The sequence below is a fragment of the Atta colombica genome, unplaced genomic scaffold (genome assembly GCF_001594045.1).
Source record: "Atta colombica isolate Treedump-2 unplaced genomic scaffold, Acol1.0 scaffold55, whole genome shotgun sequence".
In the NCBI taxonomy this organism is placed as follows: Eukaryota; Metazoa; Arthropoda; class Insecta; order Hymenoptera; family Formicidae; genus Atta; species Atta colombica.
In genome coordinates, this window is record NW_017259545.1 from 2,206,825 (window position 1) to 2,234,581 (window position 27,757).

At 40.1% G+C, this 27,757-nt stretch overlaps 1 protein-coding gene across 23 annotated transcripts in view; it reads right to left on the reverse strand.

Annotated features, from left to right (window-relative positions):
* LOC108691951 (microtubule-actin cross-linking factor 1) overlaps positions 1-27,757 on the reverse strand; it is a 103,752-nt gene that overhangs the window by 13,289 nt on the left and 62,706 nt on the right. For 13 of the 23 annotated variants that reach the window (XM_018199921.1, XM_018199923.1, XM_018199925.1 and 10 more), the window contains 18 exons: positions 25,705-25,820; positions 16,075-25,498; positions 13,694-13,840; positions 13,305-13,528; positions 12,441-13,235; positions 11,499-12,352; positions 10,981-11,270; positions 9,821-10,864; positions 9,252-9,729; positions 8,954-9,123; positions 8,051-8,872; positions 5,116-7,937; positions 4,911-4,922; positions 2,330-4,454; positions 1,997-2,244; positions 1,552-1,605; positions 668-745; positions 84-255 (listed from right to left, as the gene is read on the reverse strand). In XM_018199921.1, the coding sequence (XP_018055410.1) occupies positions 84-255; positions 668-745; positions 1,552-1,605; positions 1,997-2,244; positions 2,330-4,454; positions 4,911-4,922; positions 5,116-7,937; positions 8,051-8,872; positions 8,954-9,123; positions 9,252-9,729; positions 9,821-10,864; positions 10,981-11,270; positions 11,499-12,352; positions 12,441-13,235; positions 13,305-13,528; positions 13,694-13,840; positions 16,075-25,498; positions 25,705-25,820 (19,875 nt within the window). The remainder of the gene's footprint in view (positions 1-83; positions 256-667; positions 746-1,551; positions 1,606-1,996; positions 2,245-2,329; positions 4,455-4,910; positions 4,923-5,115; positions 7,938-8,050; positions 8,873-8,953; positions 9,124-9,251; positions 9,730-9,820; positions 10,865-10,980; positions 11,271-11,498; positions 12,353-12,440; positions 13,236-13,304; positions 13,529-13,693; positions 13,841-16,074; positions 25,499-25,704; positions 25,821-27,757) is intronic. The other 10 variants (XM_018199922.1, XM_018199943.1, XM_018199942.1 and 7 more) reach the window with 4 other exon arrangements.

Here is a 27,757-nt window from a genome sequence, read left to right on the forward strand (position 1 = left end):
TATTGCTACTTGGGTTTATGTTATATAACAATTTTTTCTTAGAAGAACAAATATACTTGGCGCCTTTTTTTAAAAATTCTTACCCGTTTGCGCCAATCTTCCCAGCTGAAGTTAGCAACGCGATCCAACTCTTGAATATAATTATATTTATCCTGCAAACGGCGTTGTCGTTCCCACGCTAGCATCCAAACGTGACGCCACTTATCCCAAAGAAGCTTGACTCTCGGACTGCGGAATTCCGGTTCGGCTCCTTTGCTGTTTAGGAAGAAAAAAAATATATATATATATATTTATACATGAAAAATATATGTATATATAATACATAAGAATTAAAAATGTTATCTTATTAAGGTAATTAATCACAGAGATAATTTCAAGAAAAAGGTATAACAATGAGGTATAATCTCCGCATAAACAACTCAATAACAAATTCAAATGTAAATGTTGCAGAAAATCTAAGACTTCACACTTTCAGTACAAGACAATTTTCTGAACGAACAGTAACAATTTATCAAAACCCGACTACATGTCATCCCGCCAAAAAATTAAAAAAAAAACCAATACCGAGATATTAATGAGTTGATAACGATAAATGTAGCAATGCCTGTATGATTCGGATGAAAATGGTGGAATGGCGCAGAATGAAATAAAACTAGATGTAACGAACCTTCCTTTGGGTGGGAAGCGTGGACCGATGTGTGGCAATGAAAGATCTGGTGTTCTGTCACGACCTGGACTGCCTCGGCTAAACAGGAACATGCGTCACATCACTCAAACATTCTCTACTAAATAAGGCACCTATAAAACGCTTTTTTTCGCGTCTCAATACAGCACTCTGGTTTATAGATTGTTTTTCGTTTATGAGTATTAGATTATAAAAGTATAGAAAATTAACGCAATTTTTATCAAGTGTCGATTCTTACGTACATGTGGAAATTATATTTGATATAAGTATCTAAAAAAAGTCAGTTTCACATCATGTTGAAAAAGAGTTAATCATATCTTAAAGCTATATGTTTGCATTATAATAACATAATGTATAATAAAAAATGCAAAAGAACGTATTAGCTGCCTTCAGCAGAAGAAGCACTTTTGCATTGTTGTAATATTCTTTAATATAGTTGATTTATACTTTTAAATCCAGTGGGAAATTAAGACCATGATCATATTAAAGAATTTTACAATAATGGCAAAGCTTGATTTTCTGTTGAACGGTTGCATACAGCTAATGTATCTGATTTTCTTAACACAGTGCATTGTGAACAGTAATAAGTTTATGCATGTAGTAGTCACACACGAGTGAAAAGTGAGTTAATACACCTAAACTTTTGCTTCTGTTGCTGGATATTATTGCGAAATTGTTATGCGAACAAGAATTATCGTGTGATGAGAATGTTGTGTATTCAATATTATAAAAAATCATACAAAAATAAAACGCATACATTTCTACTGAAAATGCATAATAGCATAAACACAGAACACTGTACTTACGAAATAATAACGATTAGGATAAGTGGAAAATATTTACATATGTTATGATGGACAACGCACCTTTGTTTACGAGGTTGAGGCTGCTCATGCTCGTTATCCTGATAGAGATCCTTACTGAAATTCCATTGCAAAAGCAACATATCATGCGACAGTTAAATACACACAATATACAAAATTCAATATATAAAAGATGACAATAACTGCGAGCATCTAGCAAAGTAAAAGATTCTTTTAAAACATGATCTGAAAATTTTCCTAAAATTGCAATGTGCACATAGCAAAATTTGTGAGAAACAAGTTAAAATAATTAACACAGATACAAATGCAATACGGATATAAACAGAATGCAAACAACATTTAACGATTTGAACATGAAGTAAGCATAATGATACACAATGCTGTGCATATTATCCATTATGTAGGTATTCATATTTCTTCACAAAAACAGAAAGGATTTTAATTGTATCAATATATTATATAAATTCTCGCATTGATAAATACGTACGTAGGTGCTGGTGATCTGACTTTCGATATTTTCCTCGCATCTTTTATTGGCTTAATTTGTCGGGCTTTGCACACGCGATCAACCTCGTTTTGTCTTCGGCTGGTGTTCTCCATAAATTCTCTGTGATCCGCGATAAGCATTTCGAGCGTAGCTCTATCATCAGGCAAAGGTTCCGCTTCTAAGGCATTCAAAGTATTCTCCAAACCTTCGAGCCAGGCTAATAACTCTTCGAGAAGATTATCAAGATCCTGCAAATTCACACGTAACAACAATATTCATTTCGTCTATAAAAAAAATGTGACTTATATATAAGATATTTAGTATAGTACAAACCTGCAGTCCCTGCATATGATTTTCCAGTCTTTGATTTCTTTGGTAGGCCCATGTTGCCATTTCTTCCCATCTAGACTGAATAATTGTGATCCAGTGTTTGATAACTGCGGCACCGTCAGGATGCGCTTTTCCAAGAATAATGTGTGCCAATTCTAATGTGTTGTCTTTTTCAATTTCCTTAGTTTGTAACTCGCGGAGGAATCTCTGATGCTCCATTAATTGATTCCTGCTCTCCTGCTCATCTTCCGGCAGTGGTCCAGCGAATCGTAGCTTCATCTCCGCGTCACTCAACCATTCCAGTAGCATATGAACGGCTTTATGAAGCCGTTCAGCCTCTCTAAGAGCTTCTTCCAATAGTCTGGACTTCTTCGTCGAGAGACTGGTTACTCTATCCCAGAGACTATTTAGTTCAGACAATTGTGATCTGATCATTGACGCATCTTCAATAGAGGCTTTAGATTCCAATTCGCGACCAGTTTTAATGACGGATTCCATTTGTGAGGCGCGTAATTCCAGATCTCTTTCAAAGTTCCTATGTTGCTCCACTAAATTGGTTACCGTATCCAGGTCACCGTAAAGTGATCCAGGATTGGCCAAATATTTTTCGGTCTTGCTCAACCATTCCAACAGCGCCTGAATCGCATCCTTGAATTGTCCGGAGAATAATAAGGCTTCCTCCAATTTTCGTTGTCGATCCACGCATTTACCGCAGACCGTCGTCCACTTATTTTTCAACTCATTTAGAAGTTCTCTCAAGGCAGGTTCATCGGATTTCGGCGCCTTGTCCTTCAACGTTTTGCCGTTCTTCATGGTATTGTCATACGTGCTCTGCTTAGCACTCAGTGCCTTTTGTATCTCGCGGTGTCTGTTAAGACGTGATTTAATCTTGTCTGGATCATTGCCGCCAAGTCCATCGGCAGCGACTTCATCCAAAATCTTTTCGGTGTCATCCAACCAGTTCATCAGGTTCGACCAGCTGTCGTGGAATTCTCTAGCTTCCTTGTAACCGTGATCTAAAGCCCTCGTTCTCTCGGCTGACTTGGAAACTACTCGTTCCCATCTGTGTTGCACACTCACGAGCAAGTTTCTTATAAGAATCACATCTTGTTTTTGAGAGAAGTATTTGAGATGAGTTCCTTTTTTGTCAAGATTTAGCATAGTTTCGCGATGGACACCGACATCCTTTTGGAAGGCTTTGTGTTCTTCGATTTGTTGAAGTATAGTTTCCATGACCCTCGAGACCGGTCGAAGATTCGTCAGGATCTTTTCAGCATTTGTCAACCAATCGACGAAAGCTTGTAACGCGTCGTGGAACTCAGTGGCCTCCTTCAGAGCAATTTCTAACTTTATCTTCTTATCGCTGGCACGCGAAAGCACATTATCCCATTTTTGCTTCAACGTTCGCAGATTGTGATTTAATCCACCGGCACTGCTCGTATCCGCTTTCTTCAAATATTCCTGTCCTTGTTGCAGTACCGTTTCAACTTTCGGACGATTTTGTTCCAATTCGTTAAACACCTCCATAAAACGTTCCAACTGTTCAGATGCAGTCTCGGGTAATCCACCAACTGGTTTGGATGCTACTATCATATTATCCACGTCGCCTAACCACGATAACAAGTCCTGTATCTCAGCAGTGAAGGATTGTGCCTCTCGTAAGGCATCTTCTAATTCTCGCTGGCGATCAGCGGCGCGTTGCAGTAGATCTCGCCAACGACGATTCAAAGTGCCTAGTTTATCGGCTGTAGTAGACGCTTCTGCAGTACCTTTACCATCCTCAATCAATTGTCGTCCAGCATCATTTAGAGTGTCGACGCTCGTCTGATGAGCTTGTATATCATTTACTAGGACTTTCAGCTTGGCCAATTCGACTTCGATCACTTGTGGATCACCTGCCACTGGTCTGAGATTATCCAATGTCTTATCTGTTTTCTCGATCCATACTAATAGTTCATCCAAAGCGTGCTGGAATTGACCGAGTCGTAATAACGCATTCTCCAGTAATCGCTGCCTTTCCACCAAACCTCTCAGTAATCCGTCCCATCGTTTATTCACGGCACCGAGCGGTTCCTTGATAGCTGCTGCTTGTTCGGAGGATGTTCTTTCCGTTAATTCAGCTGCTTGTCTAGATATGAAAAAACGATAATAATGTTAAAAAATGCATCATTATTTTTCTTGATATTATATAGAAACGTATATGTTGCAATATACTCGAATCACACAACAATGAACCACATCTACAGGGAGGACGGGTATAAAAATTTCAATGAGTTTAACTACCGGAGGAATTAATATCAACTGGATATTAATCACTGCCGTTTCCATATTATTTCTATCAAAAAAATATAAATTATATTATCATCTACGAATTCTCGTGATTGATCACTCGGTTTACCTGCTACATGCGGCTGAGTAATCTGCCTTGAGGTAACATAAAGAGGGAGGATCCGATTAAATGTGATGACGCAAATTGTTAAGGGGCAGCAAGATTATTAAACTAAACAGGGGGAATAAACACGTTCAGAACAATACGAAGCCATGCTCTAACTACCAGCGACAACACAGAGAGAGATTAACTTGCCTTGTCAGACTCCTATGTTCGGGAACCGGCACAGAAAAACAAAAGAGATGGGATTAGATTTTACATTTTCTCGAAGGTCACTCATTGCAAATAATTATCGGACGGGAGTTGCACAAAGGGGACAATGCTGCGCACTGAACTCTTTGTAACGCCATTTACATATAAATTCTTAACTTAATTTTTAACTTAAAAATTAAATCGTCACCTGTTCAACGCCTCGACCTTCACCATATGCGGATCCACTTCGGCCTTGAAATTGGCCAGCTGCTTGATCTGCTTTTTCACCTCGTCAATATCACTACCAAGTGGGCCCATCTCTGCAAATCTATCTTCGGCTTCTTGCAAGAACTCCAATAGGTTCTGCAGCGTCTCGTGGAACTCCATCGCTTTCTCCATGGCGTCGATCAAATTCTCCTCGCGTCTGGCGTACAGAGCGGTGACGTTGTCCCAAGCCTGATCTAAATCTTCAATGTGTTTTCGTACTTCAGGTTTATCCGGCTCGCCGCACAAGCCCATCAATTCATGTCCTGATGTTCGGACTTGCTCAACATCTGGCTTGGTCTGATCGATCTCTTGTCGAATTTCTTGCAACGCTACTTGCTGTTGCTGGATAGCAGCTGGTTGAGCTGCCGGTGGCGCCTGTCCAGCCAGCGCATCTTGCAGTTCTCTTAAAGTGGCCATGACTCCGTTCAACTCGGCCCAGAATTTTTCGGCGACGGCTAGAGTGTCATCTAAAGTGTGACCGCGATCGGTCGTAGCCTTTTGGACGTCGGTCCATAATCTGTTAAGTTTATCCAGCTTGCGTTTGATGTCTTTCACTGCCGGATCGGCCCTATTGCCGGCCTTGCTAATCACATCGTCCGCTGCTTTTTTAACAGCCGCGTAAGCCTCAGATCTCTGAGCAAGATCGTCTGCTAAGGCGGCATTTTCTTCCATCTGGTCGCGTAAACGAGCCGGATGAGCACTGATAGGTTCAGCACCGTTCACTTGATCGGCAGTAGAAGACAATGCGCGCAGCATACCTTCCAGTTTATCAGAGAACTGAGAGGATTCCTGCAATGCCTGCTCCAGCGCTTGTTGCCGGCCTCTTAGCTCGGCTCTCAATGCCGCATAGCGAGCGTTATCATTGTCCAAGATATCTTGCACTTTTATACCTTCTTCTTCGTTGCACAACTTAATGAGCGCTTCACCGGTCTTATTGAGCTTCTCCACCAGAGGTTTATGCTCGTTTATGCTCTGTATAAGAAGCTCATTTTTGTCCTGTTGCGCCGCTATCAAGTCAGGCCGCAAGGCGGGCATAGGTAACATAGAGACTTGTTGTTCAGCCTCCTCGAGCCAGCTGACCAGGCCAGCGTGAGTATCGCGAAGATGTTCTGCTAATGGTAGAGCTTGCTCAAGAGCTCCCAATCTGTCTGTTGATAAAGCTGATACAATTTCCATTGTTTCGCGCAAATCTTCCATCTTATCTCTGATAGTAGATGTGTCTTCATGCTGAGTATTTTCGCGTATTACTTTCTTTGCAGTCGAAATAACATCACGAACTCTACCTTTCTGACTGGATATATCATCATTAAGTGCTTTATGTTCTTTCAATTGTACTCTAATAATTTCAGGCTCGCTGCTGGGCGGCTCAGCCTCTCGAAGTTGATTGTCCACTTCTCTAAACCAATCGAGCAGATCGTCGATATCGCCAATCACCTCCAAAGATCGCTGTTTGCTCAATTGAATTCTTTCTGCTTTTCTTTGGATCTGTTCGGCAATTGCATCGAATCGTCTGTTGTCCCTAGTTACGAGACCTTCGATTGTCGCAGCACCTTCTCCCGGCGACATTTGACACAGCTGTGGACCTACAGCGTTGATTTTGTCCAAGACGGGTCTATATTCCGATATCTCCATCTCGAGGCGGATAATCTCTTCCTCACGAGGTTCAGCGGACTGCAAAGCAGCCTCCGCGCCTTGCATCCAATCCATCAGACGATTGTGATTATCATGGAATTGTTGCACCAATGGTAAAGACTCTTGGGCATGTTTCAAAAGATCTGAGCCGCGCGTGACAAGATCATTAAATCGTCGTTGCAGAGAGTCCAACTTGTCCTTCAGTTGAAGTGCTTCGTCGCTTGAGATGTGTTTCATCAATTCTAGGCCGGAATCTACGGTACTGTCGACTTCCGTTTGTCGCGTGGATACTTCTTCTGTAAGATCCGCGAGATCTTCCATTTGTTGTAAAAGCTTCTCCGTATGTACAGCCAAGATGCGATACTTCGACAATCGGATCTCCATGTTCTCCATCCATGCTTGTAAATCTTGATACGTGAGAACCAAATGACGTAAGCCTTGTCTCGAACGTTGTAATAAGCTACCGAGAGCTTCGGATCGTTCAACCAAAGCTGCGTATCTATCTGCCGCATCCTGAAGTTTATCAGCCAATGTAGTAGCCTCATCTTCGCCTACCAACGACATAAGTTGGCTAGCTATCTCCGTGAGTTCACTAAAATCTGGTGTTTTCGATATAATATCCTCATGAAGTATATCATGTTCATTGACACGCTGTTGTATTTTCTCTTCGTCGGTAGGAACCAATTCCATGTCCCTGACTTTCTTCTCTGTCTTGTCCAACCAGATAGTAAGTGGTACTAACTTATCTTGGAATCGCTTCGCTACCGCCATTGCTTGCTCAAGAGCATCCATCCTCTCCGCAGCGCTTTCTGTCAGATTATCAAATCTGCCCACTAGATCATTCAATTGTTTCTCAATGGCTTTACGCTCCTTTGAGTCCGCATCGGCGGCTACTTCTCGTCCCATATTGTAGAGAGACGTCATAGAATTTTGTCGGTCCATTAACATCTTCTTCAGGAATTTCTGTTCTTGCAGTTGCGCCTTCACGACTTTATAATCTGAAGAAGGTGGCTTTTGATTCGAAACCATCTCTTCTGTATCGGTCAACCATTTCGCTAAGCCATCTAAAGCCTCTTGGAACTTGCCCGACTGCAATAATCCAACATCCAATTTGCGATCGCGCTCGTTCAGCTAAAAAAAAAAAAAATTATTAATTAAATAATAAAATAGTGTATGCTGTTAATTTTCGCATAAATATATCGAATAAATATATACATTCCTTAATATTTAAATCGAATGCTTACTCTATCTTTTAAGTCGTTCCATCTTTCGTTCATTTTATCGACGTCTTTTTCAATATTATTGGTATTGACATCTCGTCCTGCAGTTTGTATGAGACCTTGACCGAGCGCGTTACAATCTTCAACGGCGTGTGCTAGTGGTTCAATCCTTTTAATTTTGAGAATTCTGAAATCCTCTTGCTGAGCTTTAATAGAATCCACTTCGGATCCCACAGGTTTAAATCTTCTGACTTGTTCATTTGCATCATTGATACCCTCCATAACATTTGCGTGCAATTGATAGAACTCTTGTAATTTGTTTAAAGTAGAAGTGAGTTCATCTTCTCTGTTACGCGCTCGCTCATCCAGTTTACCAATTTGCCGTTTAAATCCGTCAACCTGATCTCTTGTGGCTACAGCGTCAGCAGCGAAGCCATAATCAACCAAACGTTCGCCACGATTCTCCAGATCGCCAATTTCTTCATAGAGTTTGTTAATTCTGCTAACAATCTTGGCAATATCTTCTAATTGTCCTCTTACAATCTTGATTTCTCTACCGGGTGCTTTCATGGAATCTAGATCTTTTTCAAGAGCAGACAGATGTTGATTAATCAATTTTGCTTGATCATTAAATTGCGCGACCGCTGTCGCTGCACTTTGTAGTTCGTTGCATCTGTCATCTAGTTTCGCTTGCAGATCGTTAATACGATCAGTAACATTGTCAATTTCATCTTGTAAATGTGTCGCATCGACGCCTTGCTCGCCAGCTTTGTTCACAAGATCATTAGCCTGTTGTCTTACACATTGCAAAGGTTTCTTCAAGCTCGTTGTTTCCTCTCGCAAGTTCTAAAAATTACATAATTAATATATATTTTGTATTAATTGCAGTTTTTATTTTATGCGTGAAAATATAATAAATCTAATTACCTTTATTCTATCAAGCAACTTCGGATCTTTAGCCGCTCCGCCAAGAGCATCGTGTGAAGCTAACTTATCTTCACAACGTTGTAAACCATGTTGCAAATCGCGTAAGTTTTCATTGAAATCCATTAAGTGACGTGCAGTATCTTCCAAAGATTGTGTTCTAGATAGCAAGTCTACAAGAAATATATAAATATTAAATTAAATTATAATATTATATAATAATTATAATATTATATAATACAACACGCAAGTTTAAACTGTAATAAATTAGGATATAATTACATAGCGAATTTAAACATACCATTATTTAATTTATCCCATCTAGTTTTCATAGCACTAAGCTCGTTCTTTACATTTTGCTTATCAATATCACAAGCTCCGACAAATGTCTCGCCTAGCATCTTGTTATTTTCGAATTCTCCAGAATGTTTCCATACTTCGTTTCTAAACGATGATAATTCTTTCAGTTGTTTCTCGATGTCTTTGCGTCTAAAGGAAGTGGGAATCAAACTATCCAATTTATCCTCGGCTTGTCGAAGCCATGGAAGAAACACATCTTGAGCTTTATAGTATTTCTTGCAATGTTCCGCGCAGGTCTGCAATCGAGTGTGCCTTTCGACAGTATCTTTCTTCAAACGGTCCCACTGTGATTGCATCTTATCCAAATCACGTTGAAGCGAACGATTTTCAGTTTTCTGAGATCGCGAAAGTATGTCGCGTCCTTTGTTCAACAGCATTATGACTTCATGCTCTTTACCCATCACATTACGATAAACAGGCTAAAAATTATGTTTTGTTTTTATCAATAAAATAAAATTAAGAAGATATGAAACATAATTAAACATAGAATTTTTTAAATATGATACATACCTCATGATGATCAAGTTGCTGTTGCAGTATTTCTCTATCAGCAGACACTAGCAGTTTTTCAGACATATTTCCAAGTTCGTCCGCAAGCCATCCCAGAGTTCTGCTACAGGAGGCCTCGAATTGTCTTCCATCTCGCAGATTACCTTCGATTTCTGCTTTTCTATGATCCAGCTTCTTCTGCAAGTTATTGTACATCTTGCCGACTGTGGTGAGCTTTCCTTGAATCTCGGATCTCGATGCTGGATCACTTAGAACTTCACACAACTGTGCACCGGCCATTTCCACATCTGCTAACAATGGTCTCTGACCTTCCAATTGTCTTTCCAGATTCTCGATCTTACGAAGCTGTTCTTCGGGATCCTTCTCAAGACTCAACTCGTCTAAATTATCTGAGATTCCTTGTAGAGCGTCTCGCAGCCGGTTAAGGCTGGCATCGAATTCACGACTAGTGTCAACAGCGTCACCTAAACTCTGAGCTCTTTCGTCTAGTCTTCCCATTTGATCTGCCCATCTCTGTAAAATATTCTGCAATTTCGCATTTATCTTCTGACCATCTATCGAATCTATGGATATTGTGACGAGAATACTTTCTCCGATTTGTACGAGATGTTCCAATTGCGGTTGCTGAGTTCTAAACTCCTCTCGCAAAACCTGTACTTGTTGCACTTGACTTGCGACCATGCGAGGATCAGCCGAAATTGGTCCTAAAGCGCCTAGCATACGCTCTTTAGCGCCAAGCCAAGAGTTAAGACCATCATATGTGTCATAAAAATCTTTAATATCTTCCAGGAATTTAATTCGGTCTTTGCATCTGTCCGAAATTGATCTCCACCGACTAGCAACGTCTTCCATCTCGTCGTTCAATCTATCCACACCGTCAGCTCCTTTCTTACGTCTGACCAAATCACGCACTTGCGTTCGAGTACTATCCAGCAGAGATTGCTTTTCGTACATCTCCTCAATGAGAACCTTAACTTGTTTGACCGTTTTGTCCGCATCATCTTTAGTTGCAGGCATGCTTTCTTTAGGCAATTGCCGTTGAATCTAGTGAAAAAATTATGTATTATACTCGCTATATAATATTTTTTGCAATGTGTATTCAAATATCAAATATACATTACAATTAAAAATATAACGTTATTCTAAAAAATAACTATTACCTTATCCAAGAATTGTGAAAGTGTTTTCAGATGGTCCAAATGTTTCTTCAATTCCTCCCTAATATTATCTAACTCCGTTTGGCGATCCGACAATCTGACACCGAGTAATCCGTATCTGTGATTAATTTCCGAAAGTTGCTGTTGAACAGGCGATAATTCTTCGAGATGGAAACCATCTTGGCTCGAACGACGGCTGCTGAATCCACTGCTACCACCTGGGGAGACCGGACTTTGAACTGCGTAGGATTTAGTGGGTGACGGTGAGCGACCGTCTTGTGACATTCGCAGTACTACAAAAAAAATGACAGAAAAAAAACGATCAAATGTAATGAAAATAGCAATGATCATGTGCTGAAAAAGATGCAATGTGAAAGATATATGAGCTAGTTATTGTAATTGATAAGTTACTAAATTCGTAACAATTGATTTGCAAAACATCAACATGCAAAGTTTGCATTATAAAGTCATGCCATAGAAAAGTATCTATGCAAAATCGTAGATGTAATAATAGCAAATACCTGGTCTCTTCGTCGGACTAGCACTGCCACGTCGACGCGTTGGACTTTCTCCGCGTTCCTTCATCAAACTGTCATAAGCAATACCGAGATCATTGATTTTATCAACCGTATTGCCGTAATCGCGATATTCTTTTTGTATAGGCTTCAAATCCTCTTGCTGTATTTTCAATTTGTCCAAATCTACGGCGACTGGCTCAAGTTCTTGCACCTTGTTTTCTGTACGAGTAAGCCAATCAAGTATTTGATCCCGTAACTTCTCATAGGCTGTGTGTTGCTCCGCTCTAGATTTGCACAATCGTTGTTTCTCGTCGAGCAGATTATTTAGTTCCTTCCACTGAGACTCAAGTGCTTTGATCTTATCTCTAATCGCGCCTGCTTCGGTTATATCCTTCTTAGAAATCAGATTCTTCCCATTACGTATGAGATCTTCAAAGTTTCCACGCTGATCCTCGCGCATGTCAATCAGTTGAGCCATCTTAGCTTCATACTCTGACATATCAAGCTTGTTCAGATCTCTCGAATCGAGAACTTCCATCATATGCGCATACCAATTCTCGAACTTGGCCACGTCTCCGAGGAATTCGTTCAGGGCTTGCGCGATTTCATCCAGAAATTCCCCGCGCCTCAAGGATTTATCCATCAATTTTTCAAATCTACTTTGCACATCCTTTAACTTGCTTTCAATACGTTTAGCAATGCGAACGTTGCTCGAATTCAAGAGCAGATCCTGAGCATTCGCTGTAATAGTTTCTACGCTCAAACGATGACTATCCAGGTCTGCTTGAAGTAATCGCTGTTCTCTTTGTTGTTCCTCCAAGCGTTCCTTCTGCAAACTTGCTGGACGCTGAAGCGATCTATAGAATATACGATTTGTTAAAATATAGTTAAGATAAAGATAAGTTTAATTCAGAAATGATATAATTGTATATCTTCTATACTTACTTAAATTGACTTTCAACATTGTTCAACCATGCAACCAGACTGTCCAATGCATCCTGCACTCCTTGACTTCTTACTAACGCTGTGTCAAGTTCTTGACATTTATCAGCCAGAGCATTACTGAGTTGTTTGTATTTATCTTCTACTGCCCTCACTGGTTCCTCAAGCTCCCTAGCCTCGTTGATCGTTAGTTGGCCTTCCAAAGAATGTAACAGCGCCTCAACGCTATGTTTAGCATTGTCGATTAGACGTTCATTAGCAAGGAATTCGTTGTTCAACGCTTTAGCTTTGCTCAATTGATCCTCTACTTGTTTCGGTTCCGCGGCAACAGATTCGGAAATAACTCTAATAACTTTCGGCTCAACGTCTCTCAACCACGTTCTAGCTTTGTCTAAAGAATCGTGATAATCTCTCTGTTTGCCGCCAACTCCCGACAATCTGTCTGACAGGAGATTCGCTCGAGATAATAGATCTTTGTATCGAGCAGTTGCATTGGATACTTCGGCTCGTACCGGTGAATCTTGGCTAGCTGTGGGTTCTTTATGTGGCAATCTTTGCGGTAAGCTGGTCCTAAAGTCGTTAAGAACTTGGAGATACTCTTTACTCTCATCAACGAATTTCTGTGCGGCCATTGTAATAAATCTCAAATCTGCTTGATGAGCAATAACATCACTGATGAAATCGCGAGTTGTATCTGTGCTAGTACTGAGTTTGTTCAAATCGGATAAGGAACGCTCCTTATCCTCGAGCACGTTTCTGGCTTTGTCCAACCAAATCGAGAATGTCATCAGCTCATTCCTATATAAAACAAATCGATTAAATTCGAAAGACACTAAATTATACTGTAATTACATGAAAGATACTGACTTGAACTTTGTCAGTTCATCTCTCGCACCAATAAGACGTTTCACTAGTTTGTCAGTACGATCTAATGCTTTGTCAAATCGAGTTTTTAAAGATCGACCATTCTTTTCTAATGTGGATACTTCGTCACTAGATAACACGTTGCTGCCAGTCAAGACAACTTGTCGAATCTGATCTAGACAGGATGATACGGGTCGATTATGCGATTCAAGATCCTCCTTTATTTCCTGCAAGTAACACATTTCGTACGTAATTATTTAATTCTATAAAATGAATCAATTGCTCCATTAATATTATATAAATCAATTGCTCGATTACTATTATAATTATATGAGTTCGAATTATAATTATATGAGTTCAAATTATATAATTATTTGAGTTCTATTGCTTACTTTCATGATAATTATTTGTTTTCTCAACTCCTCTACATCTTCTTTGACGGTATCTTGATTCGCCAGTCTATTCTCAACTTCGGAGATCCATTGTAGAAGCTTAGATAGTGTCTCATCGCAGAGCTTGTACTTCTCCTCCACCGCTTGCTGAAGTTGGAAAAAAACAATTCATTTCTATCTACTAATGCAGTTTATTTATTTCGCTACATTTAATGTGCTAGAAAAAAAAATAATTAAAGTAAATCATAAAAATACCGTTATCTTACCAATAACGATATAAGCGTCGTATTAATTAAAGATTAAAGAAATGTAGGTAAGCTTACGACATATCTCACGCATGCAAACACAGGCACACTTTTAACGTACAGGTAAAATACAGTATTAAATGGTAGCTTTAATTTATCTGCAAGAACTGCATATCTCTCGTATCGGATTTTTGATATGCAGTTTAAAGCATAAACGATAACAGTATGAAGAGAACGTAATTGCGTAATAAAACACGTTCCAATAAGCAAATAAATTAAAACGCACAATGACGAAGTAACGATCATGTGATGATGTACTGCATATAATAATGCGTATGATACAGTAATGTACAATGTGGAGAAATTTTCGCTAACTCATGCTAGCGAAAACATAGGTTCGTGATAAGTAAACATAATCATACCTGAAAAAAAGGAAAACATTTAAATATATAATAATTATAACTCTGAATAGATAGGTATTAAAAACTAGTTGGATTAAACGTATATTAACAAGTTTGATAAAATTAAGTCAAAATATACATTTGTTAATTCCATCATAATGTGTTAATTGTACAAATTTTTTGAAGATCAGTAAAATAAAATCAACTGAAAAGAATCCAAGAACTTATTGTTTACATTATTTATTATAAAAAAATCTTTTAATAGATCGTAGAATAATATATTAGGAAGTGCTAATGCGGTGCTTACAATTATGTTGGTCTTGATTACCGTCAAGCGTTTCACATTACTTAACATTACGTTAAAAATATAGGAGAACAAATATTAATCAATCATAATTGTCTTATATTTCTTAATGCAATTCTATTATTTCTTTTATATATTACAAAGATAATTGACTATTATCAATTTTATTTTTTATTCACTAATGCCTTTAATTTATTTGCCACAATCGTTTAACATCCGATTAAATCAATACTTATGAAGGATGATGAAAGGTAAAGAGCAACATGATAATGCATGTCCTTTCAATTAAATCCTTCTTCTCTTTGGATAAGCGTTATTTTGAATGAAAAATGCCAATTTTTTATTTCATACATGCATGCCGTACGCATTAGTATTTTCAACGAATAATATATTTTTTTCCAATTAAAAGAAGTCATTAGCATCTCACGATTGGATCAGACGATCGAAAAATATTTTCATAAAAGTTTTCAAAATAAATTATATAAACTTTCGAATTGCGCTGCACATAAAACAATGAAAATTTTATTGCAAAAAATAAGATAAGTGAGTTAAAATTATTAGCTTAATGATAAAATTAAAGATTAACAATAAAATTATAGATTAATATTACTTAATTGATTAAAAAGGATTAGCGTTGTTGATGCGACAAAACTTGGCTTAGGATTAATGATATTCTGCGTGGTGGAGAAGATTGTTTATGATACGATGTTCGATACTATCCGATGATTTGTAGATCGCTGATTGTAAACGATGAGCTCGAGGAAACGTACGTAGTGTCCAATTAGTATCGTTCGTGATGATGGCCGACCTTTACTGAGCCCATATTAAGGTAATGAAAAAAGGTAAGCACGAAGATAAGTATGGTGTATTACATGATGAGGAAAATCTGAGATAAACCGTTTGATGTGAGCATTCCGATAAAAGGAAGCACGGGGATGATTCCTCTATGAAGTAGAGGGAGAAAGAGATAAGATCAGAGTGAGAATAATTTTAATTTATGCTCATGCACATTACGCGTATTATTCTTCTCAATTTTCGATCGATATGTAATAAAAATGTCATGCGAATGAAAAACGAAGTCTTAGAGGTCCCCATGCGGGACCATCATACCAGCAAGCGACTCTCTTCGCGAATGATAATGATATAAAACTTTACGTCAGGCAAGGCAAGATGTGACAGAGAAAGAATCGCACAACAATAAAAACGTAATGTCGATTCGTGTGACGAGCGTAATGATAATCACATCCAACTCTCGAAGAAGCTGTTAAGAGAATCGTGAGTGAAAACAATAGCAAACGTAAACTTGGGTGAGAAAAAAGGAAACCCAAACAAGAAAAAAAAAAATAAAACGAACGGAGGACAAAGAAGAATCAATTGGTGCAGGAATTGCAGGGATATATAAAAGGCATCATTCTGGTTGGTCCTACTTACCCTAGCTTCGGCGGCGAGTATATAACCCCGCTCCAAGGCCTTCATGAAGTCGATACTGTTGCCATCAATGTCCTCAACTAATCTGCCTCCTATAGAATCTACCTTCCTGCTACTCATTGCTTCTAATAGACTCGCGATATTACCCGTGAACGGATCTTTGATCACGGTGGTGGACGGATCGATTAGGCCCGACTCGATTGCATCCGCCAGCGTGAGACGTCTACGATCTAACACGGAAGTGACAACGAAGGGGTCATAAAAGCTGCCCGTGGTAGGATTGTAAAGATTGAACTGTAGCGCTTCGATGAACGAAACACCATTCCTTGGAGTGATCAACAGGCCGGCTTCCAGAGCCTTGGGTAAGCTGTATAACTTGGACGTAGCAGTGTCCAGCACATTGCCCTTCTCAGCGTCCATCATGCCCTTGCGGAACGCCTCTGGCAATTTTACCAGCTTCTTCTTCTGCGAGTCTTTAATCAATGCCGAGTCCGAGTCTACGATACCGAGACCGACCGCCTCTTTTAGAGTCAATTGTTCGTTCGAGATCGGATCCGTGAATTTGCCCGATTCTAGCGATAGATACTCTTTCTCCACTGCCTCCTCAAAAGTGAAAGGTTCCCTAACGAATACGGTGACATCACCGAAACGCACGAAACGCGGTTCCCTTTTGCTTCCGCCATTTAATTCAATCGTGCCTTTGATGGAGGGATCTACGACATTGTCCGCAATCGCTCTTGCCGTCGTCACAAATCGACCGGTTCTAGGATCTCTTATAATTGATGTATTCGGATCAATTAGTTGATAGTTAATCGCTTCTTCTAAAGTGCATTCTTTGACATTTTTATCGCCGGCTTTAAAAGCTTCTAAGGGTGATCTATGTGCTATTTGTTGCGCTAAAGGTTTATCGATTGTGACCAATAGACCTCTTTCTAAAGCTACATCAATATTAAAAGCGCGTGTCGTCTTAGGATCCAATATTCTTCCTCGAGACACATCGACTGTTCCGTCTTCAATGCCCATTAATAGCGACTTGATTTGTCCGGTCGTCGCATCCTTTAAGGCGGTAGTATCAGGATCTATGAGACCGCAGTTAATCGCTTGAAGCAAATCATGATATTCGTTAATAACGGGATTAGCAAATTTACCACTATCGCTACGGTAAAGGTGATACTTGATTGTCTCCTCAATCGAAAGGGGCGTCTTTGATGTGACGATAAAGCCTTTCTTCGCTGCTTCTTGGAGATTAATCACTTTATCAAGCTCGCGGATGACATACATGCCACGAATGTCATCGATGATGCCCGAGAAGATTGCTTCGGCCAGTGGGATGTATTTATTAGACCTGGTGCACTTGATAATCGATGTCAAGGAATTTATTAGATCTATTTGGCATGACTCAGCTAACGTCAGCTTGCGGTTGCTGGTTGGATGTATAAATTTGCCTGACGAAACATCGTACATATTCATTAATATCGCCTCATATAGGCCAAATCCCATGCTCTCTATATCGACAATAAGACCGAGTTGTAACGCGACCGATAATGAAACTGAACCGCTGGTGCCGGGTTCTTTGAACATGCCGGTGCGCCTATCAATTACGCCAGCACGACATGTTTCCGCCAACGATAATAAACGTTCGCCACGCTTATCCCAATAACACGGTAACGTGGGGCTAATTATACACTTTCTCATCGCTTCATGCAACGTTACGGCTCTACCTGTACTGGGATCGGTGATCTTGCCTGTGTTATCATCGTACAATCCTTGATGGATGGCACGTTGTAAAGATACGGCTGCTCTATTGTCAACGATGAGGCCAGATTCAAAGGCGTCCCTCAGAGATACGTTCCTGTTACCCTTGTTGGGATCTTTGAGATAGCCAGTAGTGCCGTCCATGTAATCAGATTGTATAGCTTCCATTAGTGTCATTGTTTTCCAGATGCTGGACCTCATATCCTTGACGGTAACCGAGTCAGCGTCTATTAGATTCTTTTGAATAGCTTCCAATATTGTTAGGTAAATTCCCGTCTGCGGATCTAAAAATTTATTGGTCTTCTCATCGAGGATGCCCTTTGAAATTGCCTCGCTGAAGCTCATAGGTCTTCTTGTTTCGAGGAGCAAACCACGTTCCAGCGCTTCCTGGAAATCTATAGGTGGTCCTCTGGCATGACTAACTGTTCCGGATTTGGGATCAACTATGGAAGTCTTAATAGCCTTATTGAATGTCATTACATCGATTCCGTTGGGATCTCGTACGATCGCGGTAGTTGCATCTATCACGCCCATTTTAATCGCGCGATCAGTAGGAAGCTTCTCTTGCGTATCAGGTATTGTGAATTGTCCGGTCTTGGGATCGTATAAACCTTTGAAGACAGCATCCGGTAGAGATATTTTACGTTTCGCTGGTACTATAAAGCCGCGATCTAAGGCGTCAGTTAACGAAAGAGGTGCACTGGTACATGGATCTACTGCCATACTGGTCTTTGCGTTAATAAAACCATGTTTGATAGCATCGCCCAAAGATATAATATCGTTGTTTCTCGGATCTTTAATCGATGGACTGTCTTTACTAATAAAGCCTTTCTCCATCGCCTCCTCCAAAGTACACTTATTACCATCAATATTAAAAGTGCCTAATTTTGGATCATAAATTTGAAGAGCTAAAGCTTCCTGTAGCGTCCATGGTTTCACGGTACTTAAAATGTATCCTTTTTCAAAGGCGATGTCCAATGTCATAGAATGCGGATAAGTCAATGTTCCTTTTACTAAATCTATTAGCTTATTTTCCTCTGCTTCATTGAGAGGAATAACATTATCTTTTCTATCGTCTTTTACTACTATAGTAGAGCCATTAACATAACCAATAGCTAATGCCTCCTTCAATGTTATATCTTCACCTGTCATTGGATTCAGAACAAGGCCGGTTTTCGGTGAATAGTATTGCTGAACAATAGCGTCAATCAGCGAAGGCACGAATGGTGTTGTGATAATCAAACGTTTATGAAGCGCTACGTCCAAGGGTAAAAGCTCTCCCGCTTTCGTATCGCGCAAGTGACCTGTACTAGGAATCAACAAGTTCATAGTCAGCGCATCATCCAACGAGACGGATGAACCAGCTTTTGTATCCTCAACCTCGGTAATAAAAGCATCAACAACACTTCTACGAACACCCTCCTCAACGTCGATCAATTGTTTAGTCAGAGGATCTTGTATTTTTCCTGTCTCGGTATCGTAATGACCTTGCCTAATAATAGCTTCTAACGAGATCGGTTTGCGAGAAATAGGTACAATTAGACCTCGTAAAAACGCCGTTGTAATATTGATTTCCGTTCTTGTTTCTGTATTAATGACAACATCCTTGCGAAGATCTATGATGCCGGTCTCCAATGCTTCAGAAAACGGCACGATTTCGTCAGTAATTGGATTTCTCACGCCAAGCACATCAACATCGATAAGTCCTGCATCAATAGCTTCGTTCATAGATAACACTTGTCCCGTTTTTGGATCTTGAATTGTTCCCGTGATGGGATTGCATACGCCAATATCGATAGCTTCTTGCAAATCTAAAGCCTGCGATTCTGCAAACTGTTCTGTATCTGTTTCGTCTTCCGGTTCCTGCTTGATCCATCCCAAACTTACTGCCTCAAAGAAAGGTATCTTTTTACCAGTCTTTGGATCGACCATGTAAGCGACATTTCTGTCTACGAGAGGTCGGCTGATTGCCTCGCGTAGTTTCACGTACAAATCCGTCTTGGATGATAAATCTTTAACGAGTACTCGGTCTGGATCGAAGACTTTCAGGTTCAATACTAAATCATTGAAAGAAGTAATAGTACCCGTTTCCGGATCCAAGAATTTTTCTCTTACAAGATCAAATACTCCAAGTTCTGCAAGAACCTGAGGCGTTAATTCTCTCGTAATGATTATCGAAATGGGTCTTGGCATTTCTTCGTCCGTGATTCTTCTCAATTGGCTATCGTCTTCCATTTTTATCTCTGTAGTTCGGATCTCTTCTACTATTCTTGCATCTGAAAATGGTTTCTGCGTTTCCATCAAGCTCGACGTTTTATCTTCACTTGGAGAATCAACATGAGATTTCTGGGTAATTTGAATTTGGCTTGAAATAATTTTTGCAGGTGGACTTGATTCTTTCTCCTTTGATACAGATAATTTCGTCACGGATGCACTCGGTTTTGACTCTTTAGATTTTCGACTTGAAATTGCATCAACAACTGCTTTTCCAGCCAAGACTGGTGCGGCTACAACTGCCAAGAGACCCATTTTCGTAGCTTCCGCTATGCTAATTGAATGATCCTTTTGATCTCGCGCAATCTTCATTTTTCCAGTGGCAGGATCGAGCAAACCTTTCTCGAGTGCTTCTTTGGTAGTGATAGATTCTTTAGTTTTCACATTATAAAGTACGGAATCAGGTTCGATTAGTCCCACTTTCATTGCTTCTGTCAAATTGTAAGATTCGTTCGTCTCAGGATCTTTAAACATCTCAGTTTTTTCATCGTAAATTTGCTCGACCGCTTCTAACACAGTCAAACTGTTATTGGAATATTTTTTGGGTGTTACAGATTCATTCTTGCTAGATGAAGTATCGAGGATTCCTTCTTCAACGGCTTTAGCAATAGGCATTATGGTACCGGTGCAAGGATCAGTATAAATTCCCTTTTCCATATCTACGAATCCTTTTTCCACTGCGTGATTAAAGGACATCTTGATATCTTTCGTCGTAAATTCCTGTTTAGTTTCAGATACATCCTTAATGATACCTCTTTGTCGTGCTTCTTCAATAGTAATGATATTACCGGTATTAATATCTTGTACTTCCGTTGGATTCTTCAGCGCATAACCTGACAAAAGTTCAACAGTCTTAGTTGTAATAGTATGATATGATGTAACTGTTTCAGTAATGGCAGCTGTATTTTCATCATGAGGCGATTTGATGATGAGTAGACCAGACTCGACAGCTTCGGCAATTGGAATCGGAGTTCCCGTAGTAGGATGGAAGAATATAGCCTTGTCCCTATCAATCAATCCTGATTCTAAAGCCTTCGTTATTTCGATACTGTTAGGAGTCACTGGATATGGTAATGCCATGATAAAATCTCTTTTTATAGCATCCTCCAGTGGTAAGTGCTCTCCGGTAATAGGATGACGTATTTCTTTCTTGCTGATGTCTATCAATCCACGTTTTAATGCAACGGGGAACGTCATTCCCGCCGGTGGTATGTTGAAAGATTTAGTCGGTCCCTTTAATTCAAGGACTTTGTTCTCTATCGCATTCACCAGATCTACACTACCACCTTGCGTTTTGACCAACAATCTCTCTGCATCGACAGTATCATTCGCAATGGCGGATTGCAACGTTTCCGTACGGCCATCAACAGTGAACATCAAGTTAGATAGAGGATCCACTATCTCACATACTATAGCCTCATTGAGAGTGAGATGTGCGCCTGTTTCTGGATGAACGATTTTACCTTCTACAGGATCTAGCAAACCTTGCGTATACAAGCTGGGCACGGACAAGCTTTTCACCAAAGGTACTAATATATGCGCGCTCTCCGGATCAAGGATTCCACGATCGATAGCCTGCTTGATACTAAGCACATCGCCTCTTTGTGGATCCCTGATCTGACCTTGATTGGCGTCTATTCGGTTATCACGGATTGCTTCAGAAAGAGTGATCGGATCTCCTTTCTCATTACACATTTTCTTCGCGAAGGTATCTGCTGTTTCCATGTCGATGAAACCACTTTGCAACGCTTCCTTGACATTTACTATCCTCTTTCGCATCTTCTGCAAAACGATAGGTTTCGCTTCTTGTTCCGGACTTTGTGAGAGTGTTTTCGCTTTACCAATCGTAACTTGATATCTCGGCTCAATCGTGACTCGCGCTCTGGTCTTCGTGCCTAAACTCTCGCCATCCGTAACGTCATTGGCGGATTTCGACAAATCAATCAAAGTTGTATTCTTAACGTCCTCTTTCGATATGCAAACTTTTCCAGGTTCATCGTCATATACATGTTTCACAACAACTTTTTCATTTTCATCAGGCGTACCACTTGCAGATTCAATAATTGGTGAAGTTGAGTTATCATCCATCGGAATGATGCCACGTTCAATGGCGACTTCTCTTGGCACCTTCTTACCAGTTACTGGATCTTTGACCATCGTTCTCTGTACCGCTTCTATGGCGGCTGCGGTAGCCGCAAGGGGAGCACCGAGAACAGCCACCACTCCAAACTTTGCCGCATCGATCAGTGATATCTTTCTGCCATCATCAATTTTATATTCGCATGTATTAGTATTCAGAATACCACGGTTAACAGCTTCCGCTATACCAATGTCTTTACCTGTCGTTGGATCTTTGATGATTACAGCAGTGGACGGTATCGTTCCTTCGGAAACTGCGGCTAAGAGATTCGCAGATTTTCCAGTTTTTGTGGAGATTACTAAGGCCGTTCCTGGATCATAAATCACTCCCTGAGTTACCTGCACCGGATCCGGCATAGACATTTCGTCGCTAACTTTTATTTCCATTTGCTGAGAAGGATCGCCAACACGCGTCAACTCCACTTTATCGGGCTCGCCTGAAACCTTTGTGATCTGAAGAAGCCTCTGATTAGTGCTATCGCTATCTATGCTCGATTCGCCTTCCAATATGATCAATCCATTCGCAATTGCTTCTCTCATCGAGATTTTTTGTGGATAACAATAGTGACCTGTAGAATCCAAAATATTCTTTTCTAAGCTTCGCACCAACGACACCTTTCTTCCGTTGGAGGGATCAATAACAAAACCAGAACTTGGATTGATGATCTGCAAGTTAATACACTCTTCAAAAGAAACCAATCTGTCAGTGCCTGGAATTATGAAAAGACCTGTAACAGAATCAAGTAGTTTCCTATCGATAGCTTCGGCGAGTGTCCAACCATCCGTGGGTAGTTCGAACACCTGTTTATTCGTGAAAACACGTTCGTTTTCTATGAATTTCGTAATCTCTGACGTGCGATTCGTAGTTGGTGTAATTATTTCTGATGTGATTATTTCCATATCTTGTTTTTCATCACGCAAAGGTGATTTGAGATCATGACTTACTACATGAGTTTGATCAAACGAACTCTTTTTCGATGTTATTTCGGAAGTTGACCATTTGGTCGAGTCGCTAACTTTTGTCGATGATGAGATATCTTTAGTTGAATCTCGCGCGAAAGAAACAGAATCAGTTGTCATTAATGGTGCGATCGTCATCATAACTGAGGATGACTCTTTCATCGGTGTAGACGATGCTCGCGGAGCAATTTCTTTGGTAATAATAGTGGTAATCGTGCCAATTGCTCTAGGTGGTGATTCACTTCTTCTACTTTTGGATACTTCACCGATATTTGTTGTCAGAGTACTTTCAAAAGTTGTATGTAATGATGAATCCGAAATATGTTCTTGCGAATGTTGGTGAACGTCATCACCAAGCAAACTTTGCTCAAAGGCGTCTTTGATGGTCATCGTCACTCCCGAATCAGGATCCCTAAATTCATTTTTACTTTCATCGATCAAACCGCTGCTTAACGCTTCTTCATAACTGATTTTGAAATCTCTTGTAACAGTTTCACCCGTTTGCAAAGTCGTCACGTATCTTCTGATGGTTTTCGTTACAGTTTGCGTGGTGACTGCGATATTCAATAAACTGGTAAGCAGTGCGGCACCGTCGGGAGTAATGAGTCCTCGCTTGATCGCCTCCTCTAAAGGCACTATTCTCTTGCTACGCGGATCCAACAATTGACCAGACTTAGAATCTAACAATCCAAGCAGCACAGCCTCGAGAACGCTTGTCTCGCGTCCGTTCTCGGTAATGCCGATGCCGCGACTTAGCATCTCCAATACTTCCGGCCTAATATAACCTTGTTCTTCTGCTTCGCTTAATGAAACGGTCTTTCCAGTTTTCAGATCAATCGTGAAAGTACCACCGGACTTTGAGCTGATCAAACCTTTCAATAATGCTGCATTCAAACTAATGTATTCGCCGGAAACTGGATCTTTGAAGCCATCGATGTCGAAAATACTTTTCTGAGTCACCGAAGTGATCAGACCTTTCTCGTTGGCTTGAGGAATAGGGAACTTTTCATCCTTCAACATGTCGCGATATGTGCCGTCGACTTTAATTATACCGCTGGTTAAGGCATCGGCTAGCGTAATCATTTCACCGGTTCGAGTATCTACTATGGACTTGATGTTCTCCGAGTCTAAGACTCCGCGTGATATGGCCTCCAATATCGTTAATTTATCACGATGTGCTGGACTGACGATTTTACCTTTGTCGTCGATAATTTCTAGATCACAACAGTCTTTGAGCGTCATCGGCTTGACAATTAATTGTCGACGACGAGCTTCCTTAAACGGCAGCTTCTCCATCGACAAGCCGTGCATGTATCTACCACTTTTGGCATTCAATATACCGTGTTTCATAGCTTCAGCCACCGTCATCTTGCTGTCGCTCCTCGTATCTACAATCTCTTTCACATTCGCATCAATAATGTTTTTGTCGACGGCTTCGTCCAATGGATAAGACTCGCCGGTAATCCTATCGACGATGCGGCCGGTCCGATCATCCACAAGACTCTGCGATATTGCGTCGGAGAGTGCGATGGCACTACGAGTTACCCTAACAGTCACGTCTACCTTAGTAAGATAGCCGCGTGAGTATGCCTCCTCAATCGAAATCCGTTCGCCATTCTCGGCGATGACCTCTCCCGTGGCCGGGTCCAACAAGCCCTTTTTCATCGCATCGACAACGCTAAATCCCATGGTGGCGGCATTACTTCCGTCACCATCGTCACGACATGCTGTCGTTACCTTAACTCGATCCGCGATGTCGGCCCGTTCGTCGTTGAACTCCTCACTCATTGCCGCGAGCATAGACACCCGACCATTTGGAGTTAACAGCCAATCGGCCATCTCCGCGTTGATGATACCGTCACGCACGGCCTCCTGGATCGACATGTTCGTTCTGCCATCGCTCGATGTCACTATCCTAAGGTTCCTAACATCGAGGATCTTGAGCCGAATCGCCTCGCGCACGCTAAGGACCTTGCCGGTGCTCTGATCTATGATACACTTAATGTCCATCACGTGAACCGATTCGATAATATTACCCCTATCGTCGACCCCTCTAAGCTCGCTACTAAACCCGTCCACAACGGATGAAAACTCGTGCTGCTGTTGTCTGTCATAGTTCGTCGTACCGCTCTCGTGCGAACGTTTGAGCAGGATATCACCGACGCCGTCGGGTTGAACCGCACCCAGACTGGTGATCTCGTCATTAGGACGATACACGGCCTGCTCCGCATTGTAACTTCTCTTCGAAGTCTCGCTCGAGAAAGTCGTTTCGGTGGACTCATGTCTCTCGGAGGTATATCTGCGGCAAGAGCCATTGAGAAACGTGAATGTTATATCGAAACGTACTACAAACCCGTAAGAAAGATTAAATCCTAACTATCGATCTAAAATAATTGGAGAATAAGCTCCTATTGTAAATAGGAATTCTATGTAGCAGATGAGGCACTTTTCTACTGTGAGTACGAATAGGCCATATTTTTAACTTTTAGCACAAATCATACTCACTGCGACTGGGTGTAGTGTGTGGTTGTGGATGTATAACGCTCCTCGCTAGTAGTGCTTTCATATATGTTGAACTCTGTGCGGAACGTCCGCAGCGGCCTTTGTTCTTGAAGAACACGCTGAAAGTAAACATTTTGCCACTTGCAGAAAATACAATGTCTAATCTTGTGTTTTACCGTTTATGTTTATATAATATTTGTTTCTACATTGATGAATGTAATGTTCAAAATTCATTCATAATGTTCAAAATCATTTAACAAATGCAGTCTCAGATTTTCTCTGCTAAAAACATATAATTAAAAAATAACTTTCAATGTAAAATTATCTATTTTAAATATTTAGCTTTCATTAAAATAAAATTTAATTCTTGGATTAATGAAATTTATTCGCGAAAGCTGTTTATATAAAATGTAACGCCGTCCTTCTAAAGATACTGGGTACAACTGGGTCAACTTGTCGATCTTCGATTCCGAAAGCCGATTAACAATCGCGTCAGCCACGCTGTAATCATCAACAGACATCCCGCATGCATTTAAATGAGTCAGCCTGCACGGTGCACAAGTTTACATGCGGCCAGCGTATAATTGGACCACGTGCCTCGTCGTGATCTTTCAGCCGAGACGGGGATTCTTAAATATAGCATTGCTCACGCATGCGCCGAATGTACCGCTCTTACGCAAAATTTTATCCGACACGACGCACGTCTTGCTTTTAATTACCTAATTCCGAATGAGAGGCTTAATCATAAGTACCAAAACGTATAATTTCAGATGCGATGCTTGCTTCATAATCATAGGCGTAGGTCTACGTTATCTACTTATGTCATCGCGAAGACAGATGCTGTCTTTCCCATCTTCAACTTATGAACTCAAGAAGACATGGGAGAACATGTGCGATCTGATGTGAAACGAAGAACAAAGCCGGGAACCTTGAAATCTCGGAACATAATTCAGATACGCGAATATTGTGCAAAATTTTTATTAATATGTACGTACATAATCAACAAATCTTATTGCAAGCATATGATAATGATTAAGTAGCTACGTCCAATATCGAAAACAGGACGCAAACAGGATGCATAGATATTTAATAAAAAATGACGAATTGACTATAAATCTGGAAAGAATTTTAAGACATAATTATTGCTGTGCGAATAAATTAAAGGAAGTTAAATTAATGTCTCAAAATTGCTTAAGTAAAAAATTGTGATTTACTACAATTTATTCGAATATCTTTCGGATTCATCAACAAATCATCTTCATTTTTTTGATGACGTTAACAGGATTAATTTATGCCATGCGGATGAAGAAATTCATATCAATAAAAATAAAATTAATGAAGAACGTAAGAAATATTAAGAATGACTATGAAACAATCCGTAACCAATTTACTTGCATCGTAAATCTAACCAGAAGAATTATATTTAATTAGTGTGATCGATAACCTTCGGACAATTGATCTATGCCAGTTGCACGGTTATATTGACGAAAAATTAATTTACTTGCTTTCGTTGTCGAGCGATTTATATATAGCTAAAATTAATTTAAAAAGAAAAAAGTCATTCAACTTGGCTAGATAATGTAAACACGGTATATTTCGAGTGTTGCGTCTTATTGTTGAACAATTTCGTCGTCGATTCGTCGCACACGTGTAATTCCTTACGCAGAATCATTTAAAAGAATTTACGTTGTTGCGATAAATGGAATTCAAATAAAAGATGACGATTGTTTTATTTTCAGAGTGTCAGTATAATTTTCGAATTTAACATAACTTAAGATTAAAGTCTGGTTCTATCAATATAGTTTAATTTGATAATCTCAATTCGACTTCCTGTTTATCTTTTTTTAATTTTTAGAATTGGAAAAAGATAAGCAATAAATTAAATCAAGATTAAAGTTAATCTTATTTCGAGTCTATTTTGGAGTCTAAAGTATTTTAAAACGAACTATCAAAAGTAAAAGATTGCGAAAATGTTAACACGGAAATAAATTCCAATCTAGAAGATCTCTCTCTCTCTCTCTCTCTCTCTCTCTCTCTCTCTCTCTCTCTCTCTCTC